This window comes from Curcuma longa, chromosome 8 (assembly GCF_044706935.1).
Source record: "Curcuma longa cultivar G26 ecotype Majalengka, Jawa Barat chromosome 8, ITB_CL_G26_1.1, whole genome shotgun sequence".
Classification (NCBI taxonomy): domain Eukaryota; kingdom Viridiplantae; phylum Streptophyta; class Magnoliopsida; order Zingiberales; family Zingiberaceae; genus Curcuma; species Curcuma longa.
Window position 1 is genome coordinate 10,037,962 of NC_133868.1, and position 15,421 is coordinate 10,053,382.

The 15,421-nt window shown below is 33.0% G+C and overlaps 1 protein-coding gene and 1 non-coding gene across 2 annotated transcripts; one reads left to right on the forward strand and one right to left on the reverse strand.

The window, feature by feature from the left end:
* Positions 1–395: 395 nt before the first annotated feature.
* LOC141833289 (putative protein phosphatase 2C 57) lies at positions 396–6,917 on the reverse strand. The gene is made up of 4 exons (XM_074720692.1): positions 6,521–6,917; positions 2,802–3,005; positions 2,408–2,619; positions 396–1,310 (listed from the first exon to the last, which is right to left on the reverse strand). Exons 1-4 carry the CDS (start codon positions 6,671–6,673, stop codon positions 743–745), a joined length of 1,137 nt encoding a protein of 378 aa, XP_074576793.1. The 5' UTR covers positions 6,674–6,917; the 3' UTR covers positions 396–742.
* Positions 6,918–13,243: 6,326 nt separating this feature from the next.
* TRNAV-AAC (transfer RNA valine (anticodon AAC)) lies at positions 13,244–13,317 on the forward strand. Its single transcript has one exon. It is a non-coding gene; the product is annotated as a tRNA-Val (tRNA).
* Positions 13,318–15,421: the final 2,104 nt, after the last annotated feature.

Genomic DNA, 15,421 nt, shown 5'->3' on the forward strand with positions numbered 1-15,421 from the left:
GCCCAGAATAGATTCAGATGTCTGAAATGGTCAATTTCGTATTGACCATTGTTCTCCATCCTCTGTTCTGCCTTAGCCACCTTACGCAATCTTCCTTCCAGCTTCTTATCTCTCGAATGCACTGAACCCTTCTGACTCACTCTCATACATCTTTCTCACTCCACCGGAATACTCTTTTACAGCTCCTCGTACATTAAATGTACTGAACCCATCAACTTTTTTTTCTATATCATCTTTCTCACACGCTTGCATCTTAAATATCAAAGTTCACCATCCCTGACCATTTGGCATACGTATCAAATACAACACGATATAATTCCAGACTTATTTGATCTCACGTACTAAGAGAACTAAATAAACTGCAAAAAACTGAAAGGAAAAAAAGACATGCGACATGAACAGCCAAATGGCAAATTTGAATGAGACATGGATGAGTACACAAGCCAAACTAGTGGCCTCGATCCAGTCAAGCCATTGCTAAATTACTTGACTTTATGTTAACGTGCTGCGGTGCAACAGCCTACGAGACGAAACTAGCAAAATAAATCAAGTTAATCTGATTCTTATAACAGTTGAGAGAACAGTCAACTCACTGTAAATGGGGTCAGCCGCCACATATGGTACAATTGGATAATACCAAATCTCACCTGGGGAAAAAAATGAGATAAACAACCGAGCAGCTAACCTAAACTCCACCTCCAAATCTAAATGGTTAAGAGCAACAAGATGAAATGCCTTCTACTCAATCAGCCAGGCTATCCAGAAAACTTTGCAGCTCCTTGAGGCCCTCTGCAGATATGCTCCTTTGAACTCGAGGCCTTACAGCAGTTAGGATTGGGGGTGGCTTAGTTTGGAAGCATACTAAAACCACAGCTAGATTGTCACTGCTCTTCCTCTTCAGGGCTTCGTCAATGAGCTCCTTACAGCAGGTGGCTGGATCATTGTGTTCTTGGAGCTTCCGTCGCGCAAAGTCCACTGCATTCTGGCTACGGAAGACTTCCCAAATTCCATCACAGCCCAATATCAGAAACTCATCCTCCTCCATTAATCGCATTTTCATTACCTCCGGTTCTGCACTAAGGGGGCCCACGCCATCTGGATCTTTCATTCCATCCATGTGCCAGTCCCCAATAGCACGGGCAACATTAAGCTGTCCATTTAGATAGCCATCATACACATATCCACCCAGGGATTCAATTCGTTTCCTTTCGCTGCTGCAATCTGGCTTGTGATCATGAGATAGCTCAATTGCCTTTCCACGGCGACAAAGGACAGCACGGCAATCACCAGCATTTGCAACCACCAGAGAACTGTACCACATGAAAGCAAAGATCTTTACAGGAATACGAGAGCCCTAAAGTGGGGCATGAATAAATAGAAAACGAAAGTCCAAGCACACAAACAATACAATCATGAGATACATGTATGTTTGGACAAGAAAGGAGACGTACTGTACATATAAATAATAAGGCTTCTGCATCTGCAAAAGAAATGACTGTATATGCCATATGGGCATTTGAACTCAATCACACTCTTGGTCGTTCAAGAAACTACCTTAAAAACATAACAAGCACTTGTAGATTCCAGGTGTATTTTTATGTTTAGAATTATACACAAGCAAGTGGCTATACTCTGTAAGAGGGGAACTGGAAAAGTAGCACATGAAGGTTTGACAACTTTTAGTTTGCCGACTACTGCCAGCAGAAAGATAATATAAAGAAAGCACACAATGCTATCTTTCATCTGAATATATATATAATTGAGATTATAGCACCATGACAAATCTTGTGCGTATAAATATTAAATAGCCCTTATGCTTGATCCAGCTCATACATATACAGACAAACAGTTATCTCAACGGCTCAAGGATGGACAAGAAAATTAGCAGGAGTATATTTGAGAACGAACACCATCACATGGTGACATTGAATGTTTTGAAGATTAGTAAGCATCTATCTTCTCGACAACTGAGCACATGGTTGGCCCAACTCCTGTTAAGCCTCACAAGTGGAAAAAGATAGGAAAAGGTAGCAGAATATAATATAATTTGAATGTTTTAAGATTAGTAAGCATCTATGTTCTTGACAACTGACAAATGCAGTTATCCCTGCTACCTGAATGTTGGAAAATTAAATACCTTTACAAGAATGAAAGATGCAAGCCAATATTAAACTGACACTGATGCATCTATATTCTTCCTGGCCACACACCCAAAAAGTAAAGGATGGAAGATAATCACTAGGAGGGAATTGAAAATTTGAAATCTTTCCTACAATCAGGAAGATATAATCAGAACTCAGTCCTTATAAGGTCATAAAAACCCTTTTTCAGATAAAATTAATCATAAAAGCCCTTTTCAGCTCACAAATTTTTAATTCCAAAAGGAAAAAACAAAACAAAACCTGACCTTCCAACAACTAACGCAGCCAGTGCAGTCGTACCAGAAGCAAGAGAAGAGTTGACAGAACAGGCCTCTGCAAAAGCAATATCAGTCTGCAAGAATGCAGAAGCAACTGCTCTCTCAATCTCGCCTGGGAAATCCTCGTCCTCCAATAGAAATCTAGGCAAATTGCTGCAAGCAAAATCAGCTGCATGCTTTCCACCATGCCCATCAAACACCTATTTAGATAGTTGGCCAAGTTAGTGACAGATGAGAAGGCAGGGCTGGATAAAACATAAAGAGAATTGAAGCAAAATCAATATAATACAGTCCCAGTTTGCAGCATCATGTTGTAGAAAATAATGAAAGCCAAATTTCTTAAGAGTTATGTAGAAAATTCCTCAACATACAAGTAGCATACCCCGTAAAAGGCACTTGGTTCTCCAAAAGTCTTAGTCCCACAATCTTGCATGAGATTGTCCCAGCAAACATAGGTATCTTCCATTGTTTTTCGGAAGCCTATATCAACCCAAGCCCCAGATCGTACAATTGGGAGGAAATTAGTTTCACAACCTTTAGTGCCTTTCTCAATCTCAACAGTCATATCCAGTAATTTTGTCTTTGGCTGCAACACAGTTTGTATTATTAAAAAATTGAACTTAAGGTAATCTATTTAGTATCACAATTAATCATTACTAGTAAAGTTCAATGAAATGCAACATGGTTGTTCCACAAGCCTTATATCAAACAAAATTTAAAAGTACATTGTAACATCATTATTTGCATTAGTTAGTGAAAATTAAAATTCCTGATGTGCTCTTCCAGCAAGCTATACACATCTTAATCAGTTAATTTCTCCAAATAGAAACAGCCACATGCATGGCATAACTAATAATCAAGATCTTTCTTACTAATAAAAGAGTATAAATTTAGAAAAACACAAAATCATCTGGAAAGCTCTTTTTAATAACACATAAAATATCAAATTGTACTAATCCTTTTTCGGTAACATTTCCCCATCTAGAGACAATCTAGAAAAAAGTGCTGCATAACTTATCTGCTAACAAGATGCTGCATTCCATATGACATAAGGGAAAATGTGGTTACATTTGAAATTAATATGTTAAATATATATATATAAGAAAGTAAAAGAGAAAGAGGGGAAAAAAGTTATTTCCTTATGTAAGAACTCTACCAGTCCAAAACAATGGCTACTACATGTGTAGAAATATTCAAAATTTAAGCATCAAAGAAATAGTATGTGAATCACACATTTGCATTAGAACTTAGCTCAAGATGTTAAGGCTTAAAATTTGTCCTTCCAAAACTCAAATTTCAGAAATAGATTGTTTCTCCTGAAGTGTGTAAGACAGTATGTATCATTGAATATATATATTTTCAAACCAATATAGAGCACTTAGTGATTATCTGATAAACTCTAATTAACCATCAAGACTTGGTACCCATAACCAAGCATTATACACAAAAATTAAAATAAGATTCAAACCCTAGTTTTCTTTGCCGCCTTCATCCACATTGAACTAGCCAAATAAGTATTTCTCAAATGGAGATATAGTGCTAGTTAAAACCAACTGGAAGCTTGCTTTAGCCCATCCCATCCCAAGAAAATAATTACCTACCCTTCTTCAATGCAGCATGGTTCTCCAGGTCTTATTACCTGTGTTTCCTCTAGTACAGCTCAACAGGCATCAAGAAATGAGTACCATCTCCGCTAGAACACTATCAAGATAGTTTCAGACGCCTTGAAGCGAACAAATGGACAGCTAGTTCACAGCAAAAGAAAAAAACTTATACCTCATATTTGAATCATCCTTTAAACAGAAGATACCCTTCCCTCTAAGAATCATCATGACTGCTACACGGAATGAGGCCACATAGGAAGGTGGTATTATTCACATTACCACTACTAGATAACCTGAAAATATTGCTGGGTTTGTCTCTTCAAGAAATCTAGCTGCTAATGCATCTACTGTTGATCTTGAACATAAATTGAACTTATCGGACCATCTTAGCAAAGCTAGTGGACTAGCCAATCTTAAGGATCAACGCTATGATAGGTGAGGCGAAGCCACAAGTCCCGTCTCTCTATAAAATTCAAGGTTTGATAGTAAGATGATATTTTGAATGAAATAATCCACTAAAGAAGTCATGCATTTAATTCTTCCAGCTCTTGCAAGCTACAAATTCTGACTGACTATGACCAGAACATAAAGAAATTTGTGATGCCATATCTCTGTGCTATAAGGTACAGCATAGGGCTGCATACCAAACACATTTTCCCAAAGTATAATTGATTTCTCAATTAGCTTACTAAAATGTAAACAAACATAATAACAGAGGAGTTAACAAAATGCTATGTGCTTAAGAAAAAAATAATCCAAGACAAAATGATTAAAAAAACAATGTTTAGGGGTATATTTTATTTCCATAAAGAATAAGATTGTCAATAATGCCAGTAGATATCAAGGATGTTAAGGTCATATATGCTAATTGTTTAATAGTCAAATATGTTAATTGTTAAATGATGATGTGTTAAAGTTATTGCTAGATAGTAGATACTATATCTATAATAAAGAATCATACTTTTAGTTGTGAACACAAAGTCCTTGATATCTTTAGGTAAGTAATTTGATTGAATCAACATTGCTAATCGGAAACAATGCTAATGGGAATCATACTTACTTTTAGTTGTGAACACAAAATACTGATATCTTCAGATAAGTATTTTGATTGAATCAACATTGATAATGGTTAAACAAAAAAAACATTTGTAAAGTGGTTAACCGATAAATGCGCCTACAAGACATAATGGAAACCATAAAATTTGATATAGTGTGTACTAAATGAATATAAACAAAATGCAAACATACATCAATATTTCTGAAAATTAAAATAATCAAGGAAGGTGAAATTCCCAGGATCACTAATATAGAATAGAAATTTGTTCTTCTTATTGCGTGATTAAGAACTTTTAAAAGAGGAAATTTTGCTAGAGATAGTTCAAACTTGTCAAAATATAGCATACATGTACTTCCTTCCTAAGTCTGCAGTTTGTTAGTAATATATTAAAACACGATCAATGCAATTTTCTAATCACATTATTGGCATGTATCTAACAGTGCAAGTCTTTAATTTAGTTCTTTACTTCTACATGATTATCTCTTATTAATGTATCAAGAATTTACAGCTATGCAATAGATACATCACAAATGGCATGTACCACTACACTCTATTTGTACCTGGACAGCTTCCATGCAATGGCTATTTTCTAGGAAAAAAAAATCCTATCCTCGCAGTCATTAAAAACCTATACACATTCACAACACAACTTAAAATGTTATTGTAGTTTTCACAATCTTGAAACTGGCCAGAAATAGCATGTGACAAGACCATGCTAACTATAATTCTAGCAATTAAGCAAATAACGGAGGAGAACATCAAATAAGATACAACAAACAGCAACTTTAATATTTCATCGATAAGCAATATATTAAACAATGCAAATTTAAGTTCGCAGTCTTCCTAGATCAAGAGCCATTAGCGTCATTTCATAAATGTCCATCAGTATGACAGTATAAATGTTGAAGTATATTCTTTTGTGAATACACCCACGCCATAAATATATAGTGAGATAAAGGAATTCACAGGAAGTTACTCTTACAAATAATAGTTCGACAGAAAAGGAAAGCCGCACGTCTATTGCAGTTTGCTGACAAAACAACTAGAATAGTAAACCACCCCAAACCAAGAGACTGCTATATAAAGAGGGAAGACCCGAAAATCGTTTCAAGACAACTCAGACACAGAAAAACAGAATGCTAACTGTCGCTGGATCTGATACCCATAATCAATGAAAAAAAGCCTAAGTTTGAACAAGCAGCCGGAAGGTCTCCACAGGAAATTCATACCAGCGTATCCAAACCACAAGATAAATAACAAAGGATTAAATTTTCGCCAATGGATAAAGACGAGATGATTCTATGATAAACTGATAAAGCCTAATAGCAACAGACACCAATTTTAGTAAAGTTTAAGAAAGTTGAGAGGTTACATGGTTTCCACATTGCAAATACACAAGCAAAGGAAACAAAGAAGGAAAGAATGCTGCTGAAATCTTACGAGCGACTCGTGACGAACAAGAGCAGCCTTGCGTTGTGTCCCAGTGAAGCATTGCTGATGATGTCCTGCAAAAGGATTCGGCGGCCGGCCGTCGCTTGGCCCTCCATTATCTCCTACACCACCACAGCCACCTCCGCCGAAGTTTCCCTCCATCTCTTCACATCCCACCTCTTCCTCGTAATCAGCTCCGGAAAGTAGACCCGAAACAGATTCCAAATCCAAAGAAACGAAAGAACAAGAAACGCCAAAGTCGATCGGCAGCGACTAAAATTAAAAACGTGAGCCGAGAAACCCACGGAAGTAGCGTCCGATCGGTGATCGCTTCACCGCCACGCCGCCTCGCTCGATGCCCACGGAAAAAGGCGAGCAGAACAGAAGGGTCTTCCTAGGGTTTGCCGTTTACTTGCTGCAACCGAGCACGGAAAAAGGTCGAGCAGATATGGGCGGTACCACTTTGGTACTCGTGAACAAAACCGGTTCAACGACTACTCGAGGAACCGTGCGTGCAATTCGGCGATCTGGAACCAGGCTAATCGATCTGACGGTTCACAATCGCGGCTGGCGTCAGGGGGCTTGTTGGATCGACACGCGTCCACCTTTGAAGCAGCGCAGTGTTCTTGTTCTGGACCACGTGGGTGATGCGTTGGGCGACGTATCTGACACTCCAATGGCGTAGAGGCGTGGCGAGGAGGCCTTATTGACCGCCAGATCAATAATGGACGAAAAGGATTAAGATTGCGTGAGTTGGTGCGACGCACGTCGTGGGAGGGCATCTGATGAGTCTATAGGAGTTTTCGATTTATCTAATATGTGCTCTATAATTTTTATATAAAAAAATTATTATTAAAGATAAATTAATAATATTTATAAAAAATATAGTAAAATAGAAATCGTGAACTGCATGGTGCACTTCACAATATTTATAAAAATGCGAGAACGAAACGATTGTAACTTATCAAATCCATCCTAAGCCTATCATAAATTTCGATCAAACTTTATTAATAAACTTAATGAGCTTATTCCAAATGCTATAAGTTTTTAAAATTTTTCAATATATATATATGACTAGAGATATTAATTTAAAATCATTAACAATAATAATAAGAAGGTTTTCAAAATTTCAAACTTTAAGATACCTTTACTATTCTATTACATATCAACTTTTTAAAAATCTAAATCTCTTAGACAATGGCATAATCAAAATCCTCAATTGCTCTAGACTAATTAATAGGACTAAATTAGATTATTTTAATTTTTTTAAATTTTAATTTAATATATTATATTAAAAATTATTGGGATGCACTGGGCTCCAGTCTAGTGCAGCCTAGCACTGGCTACGCCAATGCTCTTAAGTCCATCAATGAGTTTCGATCAAAATTCATTGATAGATTTAGAGAGTTTCGATTGGACTCATTCTAAGTGATATAAGTTTCTGAAATGTTCCAGAATCCAAATATATCCTTCTTTACTATTTTTTAAAAATCAACACTACAACAGTCTTGATGTTTAAGTTGTGGTGCAGGATATTAACTTAAAGTCATTAACAGTAATAATCATAAGGTTTTTAAAGTTTCAAGTTTTAAGACACTTTTACTATTCTATTACATATCAATTTTTTAAAAATCTAAATTTCTTAGGTTCATTAATCAATTTCGATCAAAATTCATTGATAGATTTAGAGAGTTTTGATTGGACCCATTATAAGGGATATAAGTTTCTAAAGTGTTCAGGAATCCAAATATACCCTTCTTTACTATTTAAAAAAAAATCAACACTATAACAATCTTGATGTTTAAGTTGGGGTGCGAGATTTTTTAAAAATCCACACCAAAGCGATTTTTTTTTAATTATTTATCAACAAAATCAATTCCAATTATTTATTTTATTTTATTTTATTTTATTATTCTTTTATAATTAGATATTAAAAATAGAAGATATTAAAAAATAAGAAAAAATATTTTTAATTTTTAACTTCTTTTATATTTTCTGATTTTTATTAAAATTTTAAAACTAAAATTAAAATTAAATAAATTTAGAAGATTACTTAAGTTTAAATTAAAATTAAAATTAATTTAAGAGGAAAGATGGTGCTTGTAAAAAAAAGAAAAAGAAAAGAGAGGAAATATGTTAATTTTAAAAGAGAGAAAAGAGAGGAGAAGAATGAGAAAATTTCAATTATTGATAGAGGTGTAAAATGAAAATTAGGTGTATTTTTTATTTTTGAGAAGAATGAAATTTTGATGCATTTTTTTTGACAATTTAAAAACTTTAAATGCGTATCTTAAATAATTATCGATGGTAATAATAATAATAATAATAATAAAATATGGTTAAAATAAAAAAAAGAATACTTGTAGTCTACATATGGAAAAGATTATAGGCATATTAAAAGACATCTCGAATAAAATAATAGAAAGTACTTGTCATAACGTGATAATCAGTCGAGTTTAAAATGAGCAACAGTTTAATTAAATCAAATAAATTAATTAAATTTAAAATTTTAATTCAATTATTTTAAAATTTTATTTAAAAAAATAGATTAATTCAATTCAATTTCAATTTTAAAATTTCTTATTTGATTAAATTGAATAATTCAAATTAATCAAAATAAAAAATAATCAATAAATTCTTAAATAAATCTTCTATAATACTTAAACAATTCTGTTATTTCAGTTAATTTGGTTTTCGATCGAATTATTTTATCGCTTGGTTTTTATTTGAAAATTTAATCAGTTTGGTTAGCTAAAAAAATTCGATTCAATTCGATTTTGGCCAATTCAATTCGGTTCGATTTTGATTAATTCAGTTCGGTTTGATTTGATTTTGATCGAATACTCAGCCTTACACATAATTACATATTCAAAAAAATATCATGGCAGTTGTATTTTTCAATAGGATAAAAAAATTTATTCAAATACTAAGCATGGTGTCGTGGTGTAGTTGGTTATCATGTCAATCTAACACACTGAAAGTCTCTAATTTGAGTTCAGATGATATCATTTAAGTTATTTTATTCAAAGTTAATTTACATCTTGAACAAACAAAAATAAATAAGAAGGAATAAAATAAAGTTTGAGTTTTTTCAGAGTTAATTTACATCCTAAGAAAACAAAAACAAGCAAGACAAGGAAAAAAGTAGAGTAAACTATGACTCCTAGAGCACGGTGTAATAGTAAAAGGTATGATACTTTTCCTAAGTAATCAGAGTTTAAACACATACATATAGCTCGTTTGAACAATTAGTGATGCTAAGATGCCTTGTTAAGAGTCACCTCACTTTATGTATTAATCGGTGTAAGTTGGATACATGATATAAAAATTTTGGCTCTCAAGACTATAATACAACGGTGAGATGCTTTCTCACTCCGTAATCAGATCATCGGGAAAATATCATAGAAATTGTATCTTTCAATAGGATGGATTTTTTTTTTTCAAATACTAAGTATGGTGTCGTGGTGTAATTGGTTATCACATCAGTTTAACGCACTGAAAGCCTCCGATTCTAGTTCGGACGATACCACTTAATTTGTTTTTTTTAGAGTTAATTTACATCTTAAGCAAACAAAAATAAGTAAGTTAACGAACAAAGTACCGTTTGAGTTTTTTTATATGATACTTTTTCTAAATAATCAAAGTTTAAAACGCATGCATGTAGCGCATTTGAACAATTAGTTGCCTTGTCAAGAGTCACCTTTACTTCTTGGATTAATTGGTATAAGTTGGATGCACACACTCACAATGAAATGCTTTCATTCCGTAATTAGATCTTCAGAAAAATATCATAGAACTAAATTTTTTAATAGGATGGAAGTTTTTTTTAATACTAAATATGGTGTCGTGGTGTTGTTGGTTATCACGTCAGTCTAACACACTGAAAATTTTCAGAAGATGCCATTTAAGTTTTTTTTCCAAAGTTAATTTATATTTTAAGCAGACAAAAACAAGTAAGTTAAGGAACAAAGTAAAGTTTGAGTTTTTTGTATGATACTTTTTCTAAGTAATCAGGGTTTAAAACTCCTAATAATCGGGGCTTAAAACGCATGCATGTAGCACGTTTGAACAATTAGTGACACTAAAATGTTGCGTTAAGAGTCACCTCACTTGTTGGATTAATCAGTGTAAGTTGGATATTTGATATAAAAAAATAAAGTAAATTTTGACCTCCAAGGCTACGATGCAATGGTGAGATGCTTCCGCATCCACGTAATTAGGGGTGAGCAAAAGTTCGATTAAACTAACCAAAAAACAAGTGAGTTAAGGAACAAAGTAAATTTTGAGTTTTTTTGCATGATATTTTTCCTAAGTAATCAAGGTTTAAAAAGCATGCATATAGCGCGTTTGAACAATTAGTCGCCTTGTCAAGAGTCACCTCACTTCTTGAATTAATTGGTGTAAGTTGGATATATAATATAAAAAAATAAAGTAAATTATGACTCTCAAGACTACGATGTAATGGTGAGTTTCTTTCTCATTTCATAATTTAATTCTTAGTAAAAATATCATAGAACTGTAATTTTAATAGGATGGAAGTTTTTCAAATATTAAGTGTGGTGTTGTGGTGTAGTTGGTTTTCACGTTGGGCTAACACATTGAAGGTCTCCGATTCAAGTAACTTTTTATAAGTAATCAAGGTTTAAAACGTATTTTTAATAATTAGTCGCATTGCCAAGAGTCACTTCATTTTCACTTCTTGAATTAATCTGACTTGATATATAAAAAATAAAGTAAATTTTGGCCCCTAAGACTACAATGCAATGGTGAGAATTCACGTAATTAGGGGTGAGCAAAAGTTTGATTAAACTGATTGAAAAATAAGTTAAGGAAGAAAGTAAAGTTTAAGTTTTTTGTATGATACTTTTCCTAAGTAATCAAAGTTTAAAACACATTCTTGTAGCGCGTTTGGACAATTAGTCGCCTTGTCAAGAGCTACCTCACTTCTTGGATTAATCGGTGTACATGATATAAAAAATAAAGTAAATTTTGGCTCTCAAGGCTACGATGCGGCGGTGAGATGCTTTCTTATTTCGTAATTAGAACTGTAATTTTTAATAGGAAGGAAGTTTGTTTTTTAAGTGTTAAGTATGGTGTTGTGGTGTAGTTGGTTATCACATCAGTCTAATACACTAAAAGGTCTCCGGTTTAAGTCGGGCGACGTTGCTATTATAGTTGTTTTTTTGGTTAATTTACATCTTAAGCAGACAAAAACAAGAAAGTTAAAGAACAAAGTAAGTTTAAGTTTTTATTTATGATACTTTTTCTAAGTAATCAAGGTTTAAAACACATACATGTAGCACGTTTAAACAATTAGTCACCTTGTCGAGAGTCACCTCACTTCTTGAATTAATCGATGTAAATTGGATACTTGATATAAAATAAATAAATAAATTTTGGCCCCAAGGCTACAATGCAACGGTGAGATGCTTCCGCATCCACGTAATTAGGGGTGAGCAAAAATGATCAAAAAATAAGTAAGTTATAGAACAAAGTAAAGTTTAAGTTTTTTTATATAATCTTTTTTAAGTAATCAAGGTTTAAAACACATGCATGTAGCACGTTTGAACAATTAGTTGCTTTGTCAAGAGTCACTTTACTTCTTGGATTAATCAGTATAAGTTGGATGTACTACTTTCGTATTCATGTAATTAGGAGTGAGCAAAAATTTGATTAAATCGATTGAAAAATAAGTTAGTTAAGGAACAAAGTTTAAGTTTTTTTGTATGATACTTTTCCTAAGTAATCACGGTTTAAAACGCATGCATGTAGTGCGTTTGAACAATTAGTCGCCTTGTCAAAAGTCACCTCACTTCTTGGATTAATCGGTGTAAATTGGATATATGATATAAAAAAATAAAGTAAATTTTGGCTCTCAAGGCTACGATGCAACGGTGAAATGCTTTCAAAAATATCATAAAACTGTAATTTTTAATAGGATAGAAGTTTGTTTTTAAAATATTAAGTATGATGTTGTGGTGTACTTGGTTATCACGTTTCAAATTTGGGCGACGCCATTTAAGTTGTTTTTTTTTTCTGAGTTAATTTACATCTTAAGCAGACAAAAACAAATAAGTTAAAGAACAAAGAAAAGTTTGAGTTTTTTTATGATACTTTTTCTAAGTAATCATAGTTTAAAACATATGTATATATCGCGTTTAAACAATTAGTCACCTTGTCGAGAGTCACCTCACTTCTTGGATTAATCGGTGTAAGTGGGATACATGATATAAAAAATAAAATAAATTTTGGCTCTCAAGGCTACGATGCATTCTAAGTAATCAAGGTTTAAAACGTATTTTCTGTAGTGTGTTTGAACAATTAGTAAATTTTGGATACTTGATATAAAAAAATAAAGTAAATTTTGGTCCCCAAGGCTACGATGCAACGGTGAGATGCTTCCGCATTCATTTAATTAAGGGTGAGCAAAAGTTAGATTAAACCGATTGAAAAATAAGTTAAGGAAGAAAGTAAAGTTTGAGTTTTTTGTATGATATTTTTTCTAAGTAATCAAGGTTTAAAACGCATGCTTGTAGCGCGTTTGAACAATAATTGTCTTGTCAAGAGCCACCTCACTTTTTGAATTAATCGGTGTAAGTGGGATACATAATATAAAAAATAAAGTAAATTTTTGCTCTCAAGGCTACGATGCAGCAGTGAGATGCTTTCTTATTTCATAATTAGAACTGTAATTTTTAATAGAAAGAATTTTGTTTTTTAAGTATTAAATATGGTGTCGTGGTGTAGTTGGTTATCACGTCAGTCTAACACACTGAAGGTCTCCGGTTCGAGTCCGGGCGACGCCACTTAAGTTATTTTTTTTTGTTAATTTACATCTTAAGCAGACAAAAACAAGAAAGTTAAAGAACAACGTATAGTTCAATTTTTTAATTATGATACTTTTTTCAAGTAATCAAGGTTTAAAATGCATACATGTAGCACGTTTAAACAATTAGTCACCTTGTCGAGAGTCACCTCACTTCTTGAATTAATCGATGTAAATTAGATAACAATTAGTCACCTTGTCGAGAGTCATCTCACTTCTTGAATTAATCGATGTAAATTGGATACCTAATATAAAAAAATAAAATAAATTTTGGCCCCAAGGCTACAATGCAGCGGTGAGATGCTTCCGCATCCACGTAATTAGGGGTGAGCAAAAATGATCAAAAAATAAGTAAGTTATAGAACAAAGTAAAGTTTGAGTTTTTTGTATAATATTTTTTCTAAGTAATCAAGGTTTAAAACGCATGCATGCATGTAGTGCGTTTGAACAATTAGTCGCCTTGTCAAGAGTCACTTCACTTCTTGAATTAATCGGTGTAAGTTGGATACTTGATATAAAAAAATAAAGTAAATTTTGGCCCCCAAGGCTACGATGCAATGGTGAGATGCTTCAGCATTCATATAATTAGGGGTGAGCAAAAGTTCGGTTAAGGAACAAAGTAAAGTTTGAGTTTTTTTGTATGATACTTTTCCTAAGTAATCAAGGTTTAAAATGCATGCATGTAGTGTGTTTGAATAATTAGTCGCCCTGTCAAGAGTCACCTCACTTCTTGAATTAATCAGTGTAATTGGATACATTATATAAAAAAAATAAAGAAAATTTTGGCTCTCAAGGCTACGATGCAACGGTGAGATGCTTTCTTAATCCGTAATTAGATTCTCAGGAAATATCATAGAACTATAATTTTTAATATGATGGAAGTTTGATTTTCAAGTATTAAGCCTGATGTCGTAGTGTAGTCGGTTATCACGTAAGTTTAACACACTAAAGATATTCGATTTGAGTCCGGGAGATACCACTTAAGTTGTTTTTTTTCTGAGTTAATTTACATCTTAAGCAAATAAAAATAAATAAGTTGAACAAAGTAAAGTTTAAGTTTTTTTCATGATACTTTTTCTAAGTAATCATGGTTTAAAACGCATGCATGTAGCACGTTAAAACAATTAGTCACCTTGTCGAGAGTCACTTCACTTCTTGGATTAATCGGTGTAAATTGGATACCTTATATAAAAAATAAATTAAATTTTGGCCCCAATGCTACAATGCAACGGTGAGATGCTTTCGCATCCATGTAATTAGGGGTGAGCAAAAGTTTGATTAAACTGACCGAAAAAACAAGTAAGTTATAAAATAAAGTAAAGTTTGAGTTTTTTGTATGATACTTTTCCTAAGTAATCAAGGTTGAAAATGCATGCATGTAGCGGATTTGAACAATTAATCGCCTTGTAAAGAGTCATCTCACTTCTTGGATTAATCGGTGTAAGTTGGATACATGATATAAAAAAATAAAGTAAATTTTAGCTCTTAAGGCTACAATGCAATGGTGAGATGTTTTCTCATTCTATAATTAAATTTTCAAAAAAATATCATAGAACTGTAATTTTTAATAGAATGGAAGTTTTATTTTTAAGTATTAAGCATGGTGTTGTGGTGTAGTTGGTTATCATACAATGAAGGTCTCTGGTTTGAGTCCATGCGACGCCACTTAAGGTGTTTTTATAAAGTTAATTTACATCTTAAGCAAACAAAAATAGAAAAGTTAAAGAACAAAGTAAAGTTTGAGTTTTTTTATGATACTTTTTCTAAGTAATCAGGATTTAAAACACATGCATGTAGTACGTTTAAATAATTAGTCACTTTGTCGAGAGTCACCTCACTTCTTGGATTAATCGGTGTAAATTGGATGTCTGATATAAAAAAAATAAAATAAATTTTGGCTCTCAAGACTATGATGCAAGACTGAGATGCTTCCGCATCCACGTAATTAGGGGTGAGCAAAAATTTGATTAAACCGATCGAAAAATAAGTAAGTTAAGGAACAAAGTAAAGTTTGAATATTTTTGTATGATACTTTTCCTAAGTAATTAAGGTTTAAAATACATGCATTTGTTTTTTAAATATTA

What these genes read in the sequence shown, in the direction of transcription:
- LOC141833289 (XM_074720692.1), bottom strand. Translation starts at nt 6,673, where the DNA reads ATGGAGGGAAACTTCGGCGGAGGTGGCTGTGGTGGTGTAGGAGATAAT. An exon ending in AACCAAGTGCCTTTTACGGG is followed by an intron (nt 2,620 to 2,801) that starts GTATGCTACTTG and finishes CTATCTAAATAG; the next exon opens with GTGTTTGATGGGCATGGTGG. An exon ending in GCTGCGTTAGTTGTTGGAAG is followed by an intron (nt 1,311 to 2,407) that starts GTCAGGTTTTGT and finishes CATGTGGTACAG; the next exon opens with TTCTCTGGTGGTTGCAAATG.